The 20,017-nt window shown below is 37.9% G+C and overlaps 1 protein-coding gene across 4 annotated transcripts in view; it reads left to right on the plus strand.

Annotated features, from left to right (window-relative positions):
- cadm3 (cell adhesion molecule 3) overlaps positions 1–20,017 on the plus strand; it is a 93,613-nt gene that overhangs the window by 55,796 nt on the left and 17,800 nt on the right. For all 4 annotated transcript variants that reach the window (XM_053227534.1, XM_026925462.3, XM_053227536.1 and 1 more), the window contains exons 3-8: positions 8,154–8,309; positions 13,238–13,390; positions 13,679–13,816; positions 14,423–14,593; positions 14,952–15,042; positions 19,708–19,880. In XM_053227534.1, the coding sequence (XP_053083509.1) occupies positions 8,154–8,309; positions 13,238–13,390; positions 13,679–13,816; positions 14,423–14,593; positions 14,952–15,042; positions 19,708–19,880 (882 nt within the window). The remainder of the gene's footprint in view (positions 1–8,153; positions 8,310–13,237; positions 13,391–13,678; positions 13,817–14,422; positions 14,594–14,951; positions 15,043–19,707; positions 19,881–20,017) is intronic.

Raw genomic sequence — 20,017 nt, forward strand, 5'->3', positions numbered from 1 at the left:
TGCAGGCCACTCAAGTTTTCCACTCCATCCTTGGGAAACCATGACTCCATGGAGCTTGCTTTGTGCTCATGGGCATTGTCATTCTGGAACAGGTTTGGGCCCCTTTGCTCCAGTGAAGGGAAATTGTAATGATACAGCATAAAAAAGAAATCTGATATAATTTTGTGCTTCCACCTTTGTGGCAACAGTTTTCGGAAGGGCCACATATGGGTGTGATGGTCAGGTGTTCACAAACTTTTGGCCATATAGTGTACCTAACTTTGCTTAACCTAGCTTTACTTTGGGATTAACCTGTTACACTTACATTAAAATAATTTAAGCTATGTTTTGCTTATCAACACACACATAAAAAACTTGAAAAACTGAGTTTTAAAATTTTACAGTAAAGTTAATAAAACATTCTTTACAGTGTATGATAACATCGCATGTGCCTTAATTGAGTTTTTTAGAAGAAAAAAAATGGAGTCTAGCTAAGTTTCTGATTTTGACTGTTTTCTTTATGGCTCATTAATCTGGAATGCTATATTTTTCCTTGATGATGGGAAAAGATTCACTGAATCTCTGAATAACTGTCCCAGGCTTGTTACTTCTTTCTGAAAACATTAGAGGTTCTATGGAAAACTTTTACTTAAAAGGTCTACAAAGTTGCTTATATCTATTGCATATAAAAATGCAGATGTAATTCAAACCAAGTGAAAAAGCCCTCAAGTGCACATAGTCTACATATGTCAGATGGGTTCTCTTTTCTTTTCTGAAATTGGAAACAGGTGTTTTAAAACAATCACAGCTATATGCATGAAGGGACATGCGGACTAAAGTGTCTGTAAATGGTAAGATTTTATGTATTTAAAATGCCACAAACAGGAAACTGAGAACATTGGGAATTGGGAAGTTACTGTCACCACAAAATAAACAGTAATCAGATTGCACATGCTTTTGCAAAAAAGCTCAATAATATGCAGAACCACAGTCCAATGCTTTCATCAAAGCAGTATCAACTCATGACAAAGTGTCAACATGAGGAAATGAAAACGAAAGGTTAACTGTGACACACTGATGATAAGTGTGCCTGCTGGTGTTCATTGTACAGGAACAGTCAACACTTTAGTATGTACTTTCAGTATATTGAAAATAAAATTGAAATTTGTTGAAGAATATCAGAATATTTAGCTAAGATTACACCATACTTAAGCCTCAGGCAAGAATTAATTTGATGTGAAGATAGCGATCCTGAAATCATGTAGAGAAACTACTGGAATAATTGTCATTATTTTACTGATTGTTTTTTAATTCATATCATTCTGATTATAACATTATTTTACTGAATAAAAAAACAGAGTTTATTTAGATATTCAGCTGGAAAATAAACTTCCATCTGAACAAGACTGCCCTGAGCTTTTGTAATGTACTGACTGTCTCTGAATTTCTAGGCTGACGATTGTTTTGTGACATTTTCTATACTAATACACAGTGTAAACACTCAACGTCCACTGTAATAGGAACACCTGTACACTTGCACATTCATGCAGTTACAGTGAGAGTAAAAAGTATTTGATCCCTTGCTGATTTTGTTGGTTTGCCCACTAATAAAGAGATGATCATTCTATACTTTTAATGGTAGATGTATTCTAAAATATCAATATCAAATATCAATACGAAAATCCAGAAAATAACTTTAAAGAATATATTTTAATTGATTTGTATTTCATTGAGGGAAATAAGTATTTGATCCCTCTAGTCAAAAGCACTTAATACTTGGTGGCACAGCCTTTGTTTGCAAGCACAGCGGACAGACGTTTGTTGTAGTTAACCACAAGGTTAGCACACATATCAGGGGGAATTTTGGCCCACTCTTCTTTGCAGATCCTCTCTAAATCATTAAGGTTGGTGGGCCGTCGCTTGGCAACTCGGACCTTCAGCTCCCTCCATAGATTTTCGATTGGATTGAGGTCCGGAGACTGGCTGAGCCACTCCATGACCTTAATGTGGTTCTTCTTGAGCCACTCCTTTGTTGCCGTTGCTGTATGCTTCGGGTCGTTGTCATGTTGGAAGACCCAACCACGGCCCATTTTCAACTTCCTGGCAGAGGGGAGGAGGTTGTCCCTCAGGACTACACGGTACATGGCTCCATCCATCTTCCCACTGATGCGGTGAAGTAGCCCTGTGCCCTTGGCAGAGAAACACCCCCAAAACATAATGCTTCCACCTCCATGCTTGACGGTGGGCACAGTGTTCCTGGGGTCATAGGCAGCATTTTTCTTCCTCCACACATGACGAGTAGAGTTTAGGCCAAATAGTTCAATTTTGGTCTCGTCTGACCACAGAACCTTCTCCCAATCACTTTGTACATCTTTGAGGTGATCATTGGCATACTTTAGGCGGGCCTCCACGTGTGCCTTATTAAGCAGGGGTACCTTTCGGGCACTGCAGAATTTTAATCCATTGCGGCGCAAAGTGTTGCCAATTGTTTTCCTGGTGACTGTGGTCCCAGCTGCCTTGAGGTCATTCACTAACTCCCGCTGTGTGGTTGCAGGCCGATTTCTCACAGTTCTCATGATCATTGCCACCCCACGAGGTGAAATCTTCTGTGGAGCACCAGACCGAGGTCTACTGATGGTCATGTTATACTTCTTAAATTTTCTCACAATTGCACCAATGGTTGTTACTTTAATACCCAGCATCTTGCTAATGTTTTTGTAGCCCATTACAGATTTGTGCAGGTCAACAATCCTGTCTCTGAGGCCCTGAGAGACTTCTTTGGTCTTACCCATGTTGGAGAGTTTGGAATCTGTCTGATTGTCTGATTCTGTGAACAGGTGTCTTTCATACAGGTGATTAGTTAGAACAGGTGTCTTCAATTCAGGTAACAAGTTGATTGGGAGTGTCTAACTGGTCTGTGAAAGCCAGAACTCCTAATGCATACTAGGGGATCAAATACTTATTTCCCTCAATGAAATACAAATCAATTAATATATTCTTTAAAGTTATTTTCTGGATTTTCGTTTTGATATTCTGTCTCTCCTTGTTAGAATACATCTACCATTAAAAGTATAGAATGATCATCTCTTTATTAGTGGGCAAACCAACAAAATCAGCAAGGGATCAAATACTTTTTACTCTCACTGTATCTAATCAGCCAATCATGTGGTCAAGAGCTTCAGTTAATGTTCACATCAAACATCAGAATGGGGGAAAGTGTGATCTCAGTGACTTTAACCATGTCATAATTGTTGGTGCCCGATGGGCTGGTTTGAGTATTTAAGAAATAGCTGAACTCTTGGGATTTTCACACACAACAGTCTCAAGAGTTTACACAGAATGGTGCAAAAAAACATCCTGTGTGCAGAGGGTTTGCAGGCTGAAACACCTTGTTGATGAGAGAGATCAGATTGCTCTGAACTTACAGTCAGTTGGTAGTAACTCAAATAAACACTCTTTACAACCGAGGTGAGCTGAAAAGCATCTCAGAAAGCACAACACATCAATTCTTGAGGTGTATGGGCTACAATAGCAGAAAACCACATCAGGTTCCACTCCTGTCAGCCAAGAACAAGACTCTGAGTCTATCATGGGTACAGACTCACCGAAACTGGACAGCTGAAGAATGGAAAAAGATGAGGTGATTTTTTCCCTCTAAATTTCATCTGTCCAGTTTGGGTGATCTGGCCATTTTTTTCTGACCTCTCTTATCAGCACTCTCTGCTCACTCAGTGTTTTTTGTTTTTGGCACCATTCTGTGTAAACTATAGAGATTGTTGTATATGAAAATCTCAGGAGAATAAAAGTTTATGAAATACTGAAACCAGCCCTTCTGGTACCAACATCCATGCCATGATCAAAGTCACTGAAGACACATTTTTTCCCCATTCTGATGTTTGATGTGAACGTTAACTGAAGCTCTTTACAGGTATCTGCATGATGCATTACATGATTGGCTGATTCTACAATATATTCCACACACAGATTCTACAATATATTCCAGGTCACACACTCAGGTTTTCCAATACACCTCAGTTCATACACATAGTTTCTCCAGTTTACTCTAGCTTACACAATCAGGTTCTCCAATACACCCCAGTGTACATACTCAGGTTCTCCAATACATTCCATCTCACATACTCAGTTTCTCCCATACAATCCAGCTCACACACTCAGGTTCTCCAATACATTCCAGCTTGCACACTAAGGTTCTCCAATACACCCAGCTCCCACACTCAGGTTCTCTATTACATTCCAGTTCACACTCTCAGGTTCTCCAATACACCCCAGCTTACACACTCAGGTCCTCCAATACACCCTAACCCATACACTCAGGTTCTCCAGTACACCCAAGTTCACACATTCAGCTTCTCCAGTACATTCCAGCTCACACACTCAGATCCTCCAATACACCCCTGCTCGCACACTCAAGTTCTCCAATACATTCAAGCTCACACACTCAGATTCTCCAATACATTCCAACTCACATACTCAAGTTCCCCAATACATTCACGTTCACACACTCAGCTTCTCCAATACACCCCAGCTCACACACTCAGGTTCTTCAATAAACCCCAGCTCACACACTCAGGTACTCCAATATACTCTAGCTCACTCACTTAGTTTCTCTAATACACCCCAGAGTACACACTCAGGTTCTCCCCTACACTCCACCTCACTCACTCAGGTTCTCAAATATACTGTAGTTCACACACTCAGGTTCTCAAATACACTACAGATCACACACTCAAGTTCTCTCATACATTCTAACTCACGAACCCATTTTCAACAATAAACTGCAGATCACACACTCAGGTTCTTAGTTGTTGCTCAGTTTTTCTCTAAGACCAGTCTAAGACCATTTGGTGAGAGATCGGGTCTATTTGCTGGTGACAAGAGTCTGAAACACTGTTTCACCGTATCTCCCTCTTCTCTTTCTTCTTTTAAGACATCGGACATATCTTCTCTAACACTACCGGCTGTCCTCTTATCAACCGCACTTCTTTCTTTTTTTATGAATGCTATTGAAGTATAAGGTGACTTTGAGCCTGAAACAAGTGCACTTTAAATCTGCCAGTTGTTTTTTCCCCCATAACTAATGCTGAAGAAGTTCTCTTTTTTGCCAAAACTGTTGTCTTTAGAAGTCCTAAAGCACTATTTGTCAGAGTAGTGGATAGGAAGTTTATTTCTTTAGTCAGGGACAGACTGGGAACAGATATCTGCAAAGAAATTTGCTTTGAAATGCATCAAATAGTATTAAGATAAATAGCTACATTACATCCAACATATAATGTAACAAAAAATATAGCCATAAAAATCAAAGTGTTGTGTGCTGGATTCTGCAAAGGCTTCCTCCATGATTTGCCTGTTTTGAGCATTTCCTGCTTTCACATAAGTAACATATATTATATGCAACATATACTAAAGGTAAAAACAAACCTTTTTAGCTCATTTAAAAAAAATTATATTTTTTAAATAAAGCACTGACTTGTTATATTGGTATGCAATTTTCTGTTGCTAAATAATTTTAAGGTTTAAAATTAGATTTTGTGTTCGTATTTCAGAAAATTAGGAGCAACAGCAGTAACTAAAATTCAGAAGCACCCACCAAAGGGCTTGGGCACTAGTGTACAATGTGCATGTGCTGCCACAGAGTGAAGTTAGGGATGTTAAGTGTTGCAAATGTAGCCTTTCTGGCTATTATTAAACTTGATAATTCAACAGGATTAATTTTACACTAGCTGGTCTCACCAGTTTAGTAAATAGCTGAGTTATTTACTGAGAAACACAACAAAGACAACTGTTAGACTCTAGCACAACATAAATCAGTTCTGAATAAAGGCTGATATAAAATAATTATTATAATTCCTTAACCTTATTTAATTACAGTGGATATTAAAAGTCTACACATCCCTGACAAAATTGCAGGTTTTTGTGATGTCAAATAAATGAAACCAAGATAAATCATCTTACCTGGTTCCATAAGTGCACACACTATTTTATAATGGGCGTGTGAATGTGCTCAGAATTAACCAATCACATTCAAACTCATGTCAATTAAGCAAGATCGCACAAGCAGGAGTATGGTTATACTGAATATCGGCCAATATTCAGTATAACAGCAAGCTTGCCACTATGATATTGCTTTTATACAATAGTTTTATAAGAAATTAATATTGAGTAACTGATATTTAGGACACAATATGGCCAAATTATTTGTTTATTTTTACTCTGGGAATGGAAATAGATCCCCAAAAAGCCACACTCACTGATAACTCTTCAGCTAGCTATCTAGCTAGCTACCAGTGATGTGTACACTCCCATTAAAGATGGGTTATTGTAAGTTTTTCTCTTTTTCTTTTTTTTCCCCTAAAACTTTTCTATGTGTATTTCACCTGAATTTTCTTGATTGGTATATCACATTAAGGGTGAAAAAAGATCTTTGCACGGATGAGCAGAGTGATATAATGTGCAAACACAGAGTGTGTGTTTGCACATTAAATTACACTTCCTAGTTCAAAACGGTGACTACAGTAGTGTTAGTGACATCGTCAGTGGACATGGCAAGCGATACTTTTCAGGAATATAACTTTTGACTTAAAATATGAAAGCTTGTCAAATGAAGATGAAAAGGAAGAAGGGACACCAGTTTTACCAGAAGAAACTTTAACAGGAATGTACAAATTAATGTGAGGTAGCTAGCCAGCTAGCCGACATGATATAAAGTGAGTGTGGCTTCTTTGGGATCTATTTCTGCTAGTAGAGCAAAAATAAACAGAACATTTGGTCATATTGTGACCAAAATATCAGTTACTCAATATTAATTTCTTGTTTATAGAACTGTTGTATAAAAGCAATACCTCATGAGCAAGAGTGTGGTTATACGTCATGCCGATATTCAGTATAACCGCGCTCTTGCTCATGGGATATTGTTTAATTATATCCGCTGAAGCTAGGCTAAGGGAGCAATACATAATTGGGCTGTTGTATGCCAATGTTATACCTATTAGGGTAAGATGATATTGCTTGGGGAATAGAAATGTTCCTGTACAGTATTATAATATCATGTAATGCTTATGCATATTATTAATTATCTGCAAAATCAGCAAAGACATGTCTTGTTTCGAACCCTTGAGAATTCCACAAAACATGGGCATCAGGGGAAAATTTTGTGTGCAAAAATCTCAATGTGTATCAACAGAACAGTGATGGTACAGCATATAAGTGTAGTTCAGCCAGACCATAAATGATGATTGTTCAGCGTTAATCTGGTGTTTAATCAGCATTTTGGCAACTTTTGTGAAGCTTTAGGATCCACAAAATGTTATCGATCGCAGGCTGAATAACGCTGGTTAAAATACCTGAGGCTAGAGAGAAATTGCCTTAGTGCAATGGTCACAACTTTTGTTTTTAGACACATATGTGCCATGTAAACAGATCATTTGCACACACATGGACACACAACATCTAGAAATAGTCTATGAAAATCTACACACATGCTTAATGCTGAAGTAAATATCTGTTTGTTTAGGCACACAGACAGAGACACCAATCATATGCACAAAATCATTCACACATATACACACGAACACACACACATTGCTGTGTGCATATAGACTCTTAGAGACTCCTTTCTAGACTAACAGATCTATTTGTATGTGATTGTATTTGTGTGTGTGTTATGGCCATGTGCAATATATACAAAACACACACTCACAACACACACAATAACAAAAATTGCAGGAGAGCATAAACTTTGTGTGCTTGAAATCAGAGCCCAGTTGCAGTTGCGCAGTGGTTCAGCAGTGGTTTCAAGCATTCACAACTATTTTTTGGCTCTATCTATCTATATTGACAATTGAAATCGGGCTCTGTGGGAATGGGTGAATGCAACCACTACACAAATGAGCTCTGCTGTGTGTTTTGTTCTGCATGCTGTTTCAAACTGAGTTTCTATACAAGGCAGAGGAGACATCTCACAAAGATTTAGTGTGTTTGCATGCCAGTTCATCATTGCTGACATTGTGTCAGCTCACCCTAACATTTTTCTTCAGTTTTTCTCTGTATTTCAACCACAAAATGTTTTCTCAGCTTTCGATCTTAATACTTGACTCTCTTTATAGTGGTGATGATATGGTGATGATACAATGCTATGGTGTTTTGTGATGCCGTAGATGTTGATGAAGATCCTTTCCAGCCAGTGACCTCAGACGAGACAGTGGCTGAGGGAGGTACGGTGACTCTGACATGCCGTGTGGCTGAGACTGATAATTCCTCCCTCCAGTGGTCCAACACTGCACAACAGACGCTCTACTTTGGAGCTAAAAGAGGTGAGAGACACAAGTTCTGGTGGGTGGAGAGAAGTGCATGGATGGATGAGTGGTCAGATAAATGGAAGAATGGATGGGTAAACCCAAGTAGAAATGGATGGGTGTGTGATTTTAAACCTCAGAGAAATCGAGATAGACAGAAATATCTCAATTGAAGAAGAATGAGAAAGAATGAACGAATAAATGAAGAAGGAAAAATAAACACACACACACACACTTATCTATGAATACACTTAACTTCTTAGAACAGCAAGCTTGCCACTAAGATATTGCTTTTATACAATAGTTTTATAAGAAATTAATATTGAGTAACTGATTTTTCGGACACAATTTGGCCAAATAATTTGTTTATTTTTGCTCTGGGAATGGAAATAGATCCCCAAGAAGCCACACTCACTGATAACTCTTCAGCTAGCTATCTAGCTAGCTAACAATGATGTGTACATTCCCATTAAAGATGGGTTATTGTAAGTTTTTCTCTTTTTCTTTTTTTCCCTTTTTCTTTTTTTCCCTAAAACGAGCATCGTTCCAAGAGTGCTTATATTTCCTATAACTACTCTGGGATGTTTCACTGTTTATATCACTCTGTTTATATCACTCTATATCAAATATAAAATCTTAAGGGTTAATCCTTTGTTTATCTTATGTAGAGACCTATATAGAGACCTACATAGTCTATTTCCCTATCTAAAAAAGTACCAAGTAGAACAATTTTTTTACAATTTTAATCCAACAAACCCTTGAAGAACCCTCTTTTTCTGAGAGTGTGTGGAGGGACATTTCCGATTAAATTAAAGAGATAATTATATATATAAATAATTATATATACTGTGTGTTGTGACAAAATAAATTTATTATATTTATTATATTTATTTTTATTTCTGTTTGATTACTTACCCGCATACTTATTTACTTACTTGCTTATTTATTTCACCTTGAAAATTATACAGATTTTTGGAATAAATATTAAATTGAAAAAACATGTAATCATCCCTGATAATCATGTTAACTTTACTATCAACTATCAGACCTGGTATCAGAATAATACACATTAAGACACTGAGAGATGTAACTCTTTTTATATTGTTGTAATGTCCTAACGCACCTATGTAATACTGACATTTATTATAGCCTATAGCAGTAGTGAAGTGTCAAGAGTCAAGAGCTGTTTATTTGTCATTTGCACTGACATTTATTATGTACACTGGGTACACTGGCCATTGAAATGCTTGTAACAAGGCTCTGAGTTACACACTGACAGTATGAACACTTATTAGACATCAACAAACATATTTGGACATGAATGGTTGAGATGATGCTGTAATGTAATAAGGTAAATGAAACAGTCATGTGCAAAGGCAGAGTAACATGTGCTATTAAATTATTACAATGGCAGAGTAAAATGTAGTATAGCATAGGAAATAGTATAGTAAATAGCCAGGAGAAAATATAGGGCAGCCATTATGACCGTGGTAAATTATAATTTCCGATTTTTGATTTTATTATACTTTCTGAGCTAATAATTTTAGAACTGTGCAGCAACTCTGTGGCATTTAACATAAACATTATTTATAACATAAACATTATTTATATTTATTAACATGTTTAACATAAACATTTATGCTGTTGTCACCAAATTCTGACTTGACCATCCGTGTGCCTCAGCAAATTTGAGATTCATCAGACCAGGCTACATTTTTCCAGTCTTCACTCTGTCCAGTTTTGGTGAGCTTGTGCCCATTGCAGCCTCAGCTTTCTGTTCTTGGCTGACAGAAGTGGAACCTGATGTGGTCTTCTGCTGTTGTAGCCAATCAGTCTCAAGATTCAATGTGTTGTGCATTCTGAGATGCTTTTCTGCTCACCGCAATTGTACAGAGTGGTTATCTGAGTTAGTCTAGCCTTTCTGTCAGATCGAACCAGTCTGGCCATTCTCCGTTGACCTCTCTCATTAACAAGGTGTTTCTGTCTGCAGAACTGCCACTCACTGGATGTTTATTCTTTATTGCACCATTCTGAGTAAACTCTGGAGAATGTTGTGAGTGAAAATCCCAGGAGATCAGCAGTTATAGAAATATTCAATCCAGCCTGTCTGGCACCAGCAATCATGCCAAAGTCAAAGTCACTGAGATCACATTTTTTCCCCATTCTGATGGTTGATGTGAACATTACCCAAAGCTGACAGCCCGTATCTGCTTGATTTTATGTATTGCACTGCTGCCACACAATTGGCTGATTAGATAATTGCATGAATCTGTAGGTGTACAGGTGTTCCTAATAAAGTGTTTGGTGGGTGTATATTATTCCCATTAACAATATATCATACTATACCTTAAGTAGGGCATAGCTTACCTGAAAAGAGAACCACAAGAAGTGCCTGTTAATGCACATCAGTACTAGTACTGAATCGAATATTCAGAATCCCCCTGCATGCAAGTAAGAAACATTGCACTAGCCTCAACCAGTGCAACATTACGATGACTGGTGTTGGAATTACAGACTTTTTATATGTGGTTCCTCTCTTTTTAAAGTAATTTGACAATTGGTTGCTCAGCTGTTCCATGGCCAGTTGTGTGTTATTCCCTTATTATTTCACTTAAAAGTAAGCAGATAAAAGGTTAAGAGTTGATTTCAAGTGTGGCATTTGCATTTGGAATCTGTTGCTGTTAACTCTTAAGTCCAAAAAGCTGTGACTGCCAGTGAAGCAAGCTATCATTAATGCTTCAAAACTGGTTCAAAATGCTTCAAAATTGGACAGTGCTTCACAGTATAGATGGATGTTCTGCACTGGCCAAGTCAATCACCTGGCTTGAATAAAATTGAACATGCATTATCAGCTGCAGTAAAGGCCTGGCAGAGCATCACCAGGGAAGAAACTCAGTGTCTGGTGATATCTGTGGGTTCCAGACTTCAGGCAGTCATTGACTGCAAAGGATTGGCAACGAAGTATTAAACACTTTGAGCTCATATTCATTATTTGATTTCACTCCTATATGCTCTGGTAGACAACTAAAATAACAATAACTTTGCCAATGTAAAAATATTTATGGGCCTGACTGTACATTTCCTCCATATCTCCACAGTGTATGGCTCCCCTTGGCACTTCGGCTCAGTCCCACAGCCACTGCAGTCTCCTGACTAGTTAGCCTGTGGTCAAGCATGGCTAATACGGTTGAGTAGGTCTCCCCTGCCTGTTGCAACTTTTGAGATTGTTACCAGTAATGCATAATATTTTGGCTGGTGTAAGGTCTCTCATGGACAACCTTCATTTTCCCTAAGATCCTTCCACATGCCTTCCTGTCTAACCAGCCAAGGGGTTTGTGGCTAAGTGCTGCTAGCACATCAATGTAGCACATCAATGCTATGCTGCTCATAGCTCCACTACTATCTTAGCTCCACTAGCTACTAACTATTCTCCTTGCTGTGATCTTTTTTCATTCTTGGTGGTTCCCTTCCCAGCTTCCACATCAAACCTTCTTCTGAAGACAAGCAACATTTTTCTAGTATGTTCTAGTGTCCTCCCCATAATGCATGCTTGAGCTGAGCTCCACTTTATGCAGCTTCAGCTCTGAATAACAAGCCATGTTGAAGGATTATTCGAGGAGCTTGGGGGTGCTATGTCTATAGCTGCATCTGGGAGACATTTCCAGTCTGAGAGTGAACAGGCTTCTCCAGAATCTCGAAACAAATTTGAATAAGTCTCTACTAGCATCCTGCTTGTGGCCCTGTAGCTCTCACTAGAAGTTAGAACATCTCATCAGATAAATGAAGTAAAGTGCAGGTTGAGGATTTCGACCCAGCAGCCCTTGGGACTCTCCTGAATGCTAAAGCCTCTAGTGCATGGCTTTCAGGTGGAAATTGTTCCAATTTGCCCCCAACATCTGGATCTAGCCAATTGCCTGGTTCTTAGAGTACTAGCCTAGATTTCTAGACAGTGGAAAGACCCCATCTACACTTAAACTGTATGTGGTGGCCATTGCAGCACGTCACAACGCCATGGATGGCATCTCACTGAAGGCTCATAAACTTGTCATAACCTTTCTAAAGGCAGCAAGGCATGGGATCTCACCCTTGTACTGGTCTCTTGTAATACCTTCCATTATGAGCCCACAATGAATAATGCTGAACCGAAATGAGGTGAAATGTTAACTACCCCTCGCAGTTATCTGGTTATTCGTAGAGCCACAGTTACATTCTGTATGTAACTAGCACAAATATGTTAAAATTGATTGGCTGACTGATACTGCTGCTGAAATCATTTGAGACCACTCCATGCTGGGGTTTCTACAAAAATGAAGGAGGGTAGAATTTTAGTTAAAGTAAAATGACAAACTACAGAATAGATGTGAGTACTAAATGAATTTTTTACAGTGTCTCATAACTGGCAATCATGTTTTTCAGAAAGCACACATTGCCACTGCTGTATTTCTTTAGATTTTCAGTAGGGTTAACTAAAGAGATATGAGAGAGAGAGAGAGAGAGAGAGAAAGAAAGAGAGGAGACAGACAAAAAGGGAGAGGAGATGAAACAGAGTCAAGGTCTGAGGAAAATGGTACCTAATGGAGACAAATTAACTGACCTTCATTTACTGATAAACCATGAAGAATACACACACTGCGACCTCAGTAACCAAAGGAAACCTCTTGGCTCTTTTGTTTTTGTTTTTGTTTTTTTTAAGCTGCATTTTTTATGTTTTCTTATTCTTGTGGAATTTAAAAGCATCTCCTTACACAAAAACACGTTCATTGTAGGAAATATGCAAAATATGCAAATATTTTGTTATCTCTCTCTCTGTGCTTATCATTGTAACTGAGAACCACAGTCTATAAACTCAAGGTCCTGTGGATATGCAATAGGAAATTAAGCCTTCTTTCTTTCTTTTCTTTCTTTCTTTCTTTCTTGCTTTCTTGCCTTTTTGCTTTCATTCCCAGCTTTGAGAGATCACCGTATCCAGCTCCATAAGTCCACACCCACAGAGCTGTCAATCACCATTTCGAACGTGCAGCTGTCAGATGATGGAGAATACACCTGCTCCATCTTCACCATGCCTGTACGGATTGCACGAGCAACTGTTACTGTACTCGGTATGTGTTTGTGCATGTGCATGTGTGTATGTGTGTGTACAGGGTACGTGTATGTTGTATATGTCAGCCACAGCTACTCTTCCAGGTGCTGAAGATCTGGAAAAGTATATTAAGTTTTCGTTAGGGCTTATGTGTCTGACTGGCAACTGTCAATCTCTTTTCACTCTCACTGTCTCATTGTTCTGTCTGGTTCACTGTACCTATGTCTCATCTTTCCCCTATTCCCTGTCTTTCTCTATTCTTTTTCTTTACTTTCTTTGTTTCTCTCCATGTTTCTTTTTTACTCAGGTGTACCCGGGAAGCCAGTAATAACAGGTTTCGAGGATCCAGTGCAGGAAGGAGGGAGTGTGACACTTACCTGCACCAGCACGGGTAGCAAACCTCCTGCTCAGCTGTACTGGTATAAAGGACAGGAAAAGCTGGAGGGTACACACACACATACACCCACTCACATACTTACACATATACCTGCATGGAAACACAAATACTTTGGTGTGGGCATGGCTTAAAAATAAAGTTTGGAACTGACTAGTCACTGTGGCTCCTTGTTATATCCAAAATGTTGCCATGCAAAATGTAAATATTTGAGGTAGTTCAGTGGTTAAGACACTGAACTTCTCATCAGAAGGTCGTGCTTTCAAATCCCAGAACTGCCTAACTGCCACTGCTCTGCCCTTGTGCAAAGCCCTTAACCTTCAATTGTTCAGTTGTATAAAATGTGATAAATGTAAGTCACTCTGGATAAGGGTCTAGATGCTGTAATTATATATGTGTGTTGAAAGTGTAAAATACAACTAGATCAATTAATTTATTTATATGTATCCAGTAAATGGGAAGTTAATCACAGTTTGTTAAGTTTTCAAAATTTATAATTCATAGTCGACAGCATGCAGCTACAAATAATGTGTGTTTTTACTTCATAGTAACAGTCTTCACAAAATGTTATCTTGGGTGGATCATCATACCTGAGCTACTTATGACCTATCTGCCATTGTTTTTAATTTTTTTTATTATTATTATTATTACATTAAGCCCGTCCCAATGTGGTGGAGTCAAACCCCAATGAGCCAACATACACAGTGACAAGTGTGCTCACGCTGCCGGTGACCAGGAGCGATAACAATGCCATGATCGGCTGTGCTGTGGACCATCCATCCATCACTAATGGCGAGAAAAGGACAGAACAGCCTTTGAGCGTGCTGTGTAAGACACATACACACATTATAGCTGTGGCACAGCATTGCACAATTTAATGCGACACTTGTGTAATGTGTGGAAGTGCGACGGAGGATGCATGTGCATAAACTCAATGTGCATTTTATTGTGGGCAATCAAGAAATCATACGCAGGTCCTGTAGCATTGGTTACTTAACACACATGCATGTAACTACATGTAAAAGGGCATTTTCACTCTTGCATGTTTGAGGGTTTTTGAACCCATTGTAGTCCAAGGAATCAATATCCTGAAAGTGGTTGTCCCACAATTAGTCTTGGGTACAGACATGAGCACTAAGGCCAAGTGTGTAAATGCTGTGTGTGTGTGTGTGTCTCTTTTCCCAAGTCTCCCCAAGTGTCTTGATTAAGCCAGAGAGCGACCTGCCTCGAGAGGGAGAGAGGTTTTCTCTGCATTGCGTGGGGAACGGAAACCCTGAGTAAGAGTCTCACACACACAAAGAATGCACACACAAACACACACCCACACACACACCCACACACAAATATGGTCAAATGCATATTTACTTGCATGCTGACATTTGTTCATTATAGATGAAGCTTGAGCTTGGTCAGCTTATTGATCTCTCTTCTCTCTTTCTCTTCCTCAAATCACCTCTTACATTCTTTTGTTCTTGCTGTCTCCTTGCTCTGTTTCTCACACTGTCTGTCTCTCTGCAGTTTCCCTATTTCGTTAAGGAAAGAGAACTGTCTGAAAAACTCTTAACCCTTATGCAGTGTATGGGTTAATTTCTCTAATTAATATAAAAACTAATAATTTGTATTAAAGTTGTATTTATCTTCATGTCACTTTTACCTGGGAGAAAATGAAAGTAAAAAAAAAATGACTGGCCTTTATGACAAAATGGTGTTTTTAGTGCCTGTCACATGACCTCCATGATGTATTTGAACACACCCCTGCCACCAAGTGGATCTCCAGGCATGTGAACGTGTTTTCTGTCATTATTTCTATATATATTGTGTATATTGCAAATAAAAGAGATGAGAAATTTTTTTTACAATTTTACTGTTAGGAGATCAAAAGGGATGGGATGGATAAACAGTATATCCATAGTTAAGTATTGAAAAGAAGTTAAAGGCACTTGATTGGTGGTATGAAAGGGTTTATTTTCATTCTGTTGCAGTAAAATTGGATTTAAATCCATTTTACAGTTCTGTCTGTAACATAAATGCTTCCAGACGGTTTTAAATTAGTCAGGTTGCATCCTGCTTGTATGAATGCCAACTTAATAGGAGTTCAGGGACTTCATGTCCTTGAGGCAGTTTATCATTTTGGCACACTGAGGAAAGCAGAATCAGTTGCATGTAGTCTCATAATTTGGAGAATCATATCATGTCCTTGTGATGTCCTTATCATGTAATGCTTTTTGTATTTAAATAGTTGAATTGTCAAACTGCTAAAATGATTTATGTCAGTTTTAAATAATGCAATACCTATTATTAATGTAAATAATGTAATACCTATTAGCAAAAACATTTTGTTATTAGCTTTGAAGACAGGTCAGGATGGTGGATTTTTAATATTGGACCCTAATGCCAGTGTAGGCAACTATATCTTCAGCTAAACAGGATGGTTTTATACGGCAATTACAATTAAAAATGACATTTTGAGAAATTTAATTTGCATTCAGCTAATATTTATCTGCTGTCAAATTGTAGTCTGGTATTGGTCTGAGATTCTGGTATTGGTTCCTTCCAAACACCTTGTCAATAAACCATACTTAGAATTCATGCATTTTATACATGCCTGTGTTACATATGCATAAATAGAGCATAATGTTTCCATTATCATTTTATTGCCAAGGTATCCTGCTGCAACTAAATGCAAGATGCAGTTATATTCTCATTACACTGCACAGTAAAATCAAAACAAAGAGTGAGATCTCACTATTGGAAATTCTAAATACCAACTAAATGCCAAGGTGAGGTTCTGAGATCGGTCTTTTTTATGGTTATTAAAAACTGTTTTTTGGGACTTTGAGAGCAGGTAAAAGAAATAATATTGTTTATAATGTGAAAATTCATGTAATTAGTCTCATGTAGCTCCTTTTAGCATCTTGTTCAGTTATTCTTCCAGTTTTAATACATCATGTTGACATCAATTTTAATACATCATGTTTAACACATGGAGTTGACCTTAATACATAAGCATCTTGTGACCTCCCAAATACTGATCTGCAATAGTGTAGGTGTGTACACTATTCTAAAACTGTCCAATAAATGTCTATGTGCACAAAATATTACAATTATTGTAAATACATGCAGCACCACTTACACTAAGCTACATGAGACTAATTACAAACCCAGGTGGTTTAGTTATGTTCATTTGTGTACTTGAGGTTGTTGACATTTATTCAGCTTTATGTTCTGAACAACTGGCCATTGTAACACTGACTGATGCACCTTTTTTATGTTGAAACTCTCAGAGACATCTGCCAATTTATTATTTTTATTTGATTGTATCAACAAAACAACTACATGAGAATATGAAAGAAGATTGAAACTTGAGTATTATTAATTCATTCATTCATTCATTCATTCATTTAGAGATTCCAGTCATTTTGAGGTTCTAGTAATTTCTCCTCCATTTCAGGTGTTATTCTACTTCTTTATTTATAAGTAAATGAAACTTGAATACCAAAGTGAGCAAAATGAGAATGATTTAGAAATGAATCCTTAAACCCTGCCATCTGATGCTCAGCCAGAACAAAGCAGTTGCAAAAGAACATTCTACTTCTACTTTTTTCAGAAGCATAATCTTCCTAATTGCCAGCAGAAAATTATAGCTCAGCAAATTATATGCTTACATTTTTAGATATTGTCTGATTAACTGACGTCAAATATGCATAGTGGGAAGCAAGCTGGGATGCTATTCTCTCAACTGCTGAGTTTTAACGATTCACCTTGTTTCCCCAGCCGACAACAGGATGTCTGTCTCGTCACTCCCTCAAAGTCTGAAGGTCATAATTTAGCACTTTAGCAGATGAAGCACAGTGTAGGGCATGGTTTTACAGCTGTAGTTGTTCTGATTCTTTGTTCAGTGTTTTAAACTTTCAGAAAAGGCAGAAAAAAATTTCAGTTAGTCAACTTCATGAAATAAGTCAATCCAGCACTCCAAAAGGTCCAGAAACCTAGACTGGTTAAGAAAGTTTATGTACAGGGATTTGTGTAGGGATATATTATGTTCAAGGCTGGTTAATTACATACGGTAGATTACATACAGTGTGTGGTTCAGTTGTGGGTGTGGTTAGTTGTAGGTTTTGTTTAGGGTATGATCCAGGTTAAGTGAGGTATAGGGGGAGTTTAAATATAATATATAGTTAAGGTTAAAGTGAGCTGTAATGATAGATTATGTATAGGGTGGAGTTCATGTTGTGGATTACAGTAACATTTAGGTTTTGGGGTGGATTATGTATAGATTGTGATCAGGTTAGGATAGATAAGGTATAGGGCATGGTTAAGGGTGGGGTAGATAATGTATAGGGCATGGTTAGGGTAAGAGCTGTTTACATACAGTGTGTGAATTAGGTTGGGGACAGTTAGGGGTTAGATTATGTATAGTGCATAATTAAGTTGGGGGTGTCGGGTAGATTGTGTATAGTGTGTGCTTAGGGATGGAGGTAGATGTAGGGTAGACTGTATATAGGGTGTGGTCAGTGTAAAAGGGGTTGATTACATACAGTGTGTGGTTCAAGTTAGAGGAAGCTTATGCATAGGGTTAAAGTTGAGAGATGTTTATGTAAAGGGCGTGGTTAAGGTGGGGGAGGATGCTGGGTAGTGCTGTTGTAGGTGAACCTGACCATGCTCTCAGTAGAATAAAAATATATATCTTCACCTGCTGGTGTATTGCATTACAGGCCATTGCTAAATATGTGTCCTGTTAGCGCAGCAGTGTGCTATTCTATACTCTCTATTCTATAGCCATCAGCCATTAGTCAGAAAGATGTATTATATCTCTCTCAGTCTCTCACACACTCTAGGTGTTATAAATGCATGCAATTGAATTCAGCTGCAGTCCTTGCCCTAATCTCTTGATCTGTTGAGTGTATGTAAAGTGTCACAGCTTCCCCAAATTTAAACTTAACCTCACTAACATTCTCTTAGCACATCATGGGCCTTATATGCGTCTATTAGCTTTAATGTGTTTTATATGTATGTACAGATATGCACAAAGCCTTCTGTTTAGCATTAGCATTTATCAGTACTTTAGTGTTGTTTTTTCTCACACATTCTCCAGTTAGTGTAAGTGGTGCTGCATGTATTTACAATAATCGTAATATTTTGTGCACATAGACATTTATTGGACAGTTTTAGAATAGTGTACACACCTACACTATTGCAGATCAGTATTTGTCTTATTAAAAACTGTCATCAGATAATAATTGTAGTATTAGCCCTTCCATAATAAGGTACTGTGGATTTAAGGTACAAATAATTCAGTAGACTTAATGTCACTGTAGTGTACTTTTAGTTAGTGGAATTAATGAGACCAGAAGGAGCACCATTAAATTGTAACACACTGACTCTGTGTGTTAACAAAAACATTTGTTTAAAATGTAAAACATTGACTGATCAAGGAGAGTGGACATCTATTAATGTCTGATCATTAAGAGATGCCCACTCTTCTTGATCAGTCAGTGCTTTACATTTTAAATAATTTTTTTTTGCTAACAGCTGTAATATAATTTCTCTCTCTCTCTCTCTCTCTCTCTCTCATAATTGGCATTCTGCACCACTCAGCACAAAATGTATTATCTGTAAAATAATGCATTGATTATTACTGTATCATTGCAGTGTATGAGTAGGATGTGGTTCAGGTTAGATGGGGTAGGGGCTGATAATGCAGAAGGTTATGGTTAAGGTTAGAGGGAGAGGTACAGTAATGTACTAGTTACAGTATTACTTTTTAATACCGCTATCATACCCATTATTTATGCTACTTATTTTGTTACCTTATTCCAATATCTATTTTTTTATTAGCTGTCTATTAGTATGCTCTCATCAAGACAAATTTCATTGTATGTGTAACTTGCATGATAAATTAAAAACTGGATTCTGATTCTGATTCTGTCTCACACTTTCAGGCCCTTGTCATTCGTGTGGCAAAAGAAAGATGCAGAGTTCCCTCCACAGGTGAGGCCTGATGGTGCATACCTCCGCTTTGAGGCCCTCAACAAATCCGATAATGGAGTTTACTTGTGTCACGCAGACAATGGAATTGGCTGGAATGAGGGATCCTACACCTTGCTGGTACAAGGTAATGAACAAATATGAGAGAAAGACACAGACAATAGAACGCTATTTTCTTTCTGTTTTCAACTTTTACTTTCATCCTTTATCTGAATTTATGTTCCTTTTTCTTTCCCTTTTTTCTCTTTTTGCATGGCCCCTGAT

Source organism: Pangasianodon hypophthalmus, chromosome 21, assembly GCF_027358585.1.
Source record: "Pangasianodon hypophthalmus isolate fPanHyp1 chromosome 21, fPanHyp1.pri, whole genome shotgun sequence".
In the NCBI taxonomy this organism is placed as follows: domain Eukaryota; kingdom Metazoa; phylum Chordata; class Actinopteri; order Siluriformes; family Pangasiidae; genus Pangasianodon; species Pangasianodon hypophthalmus.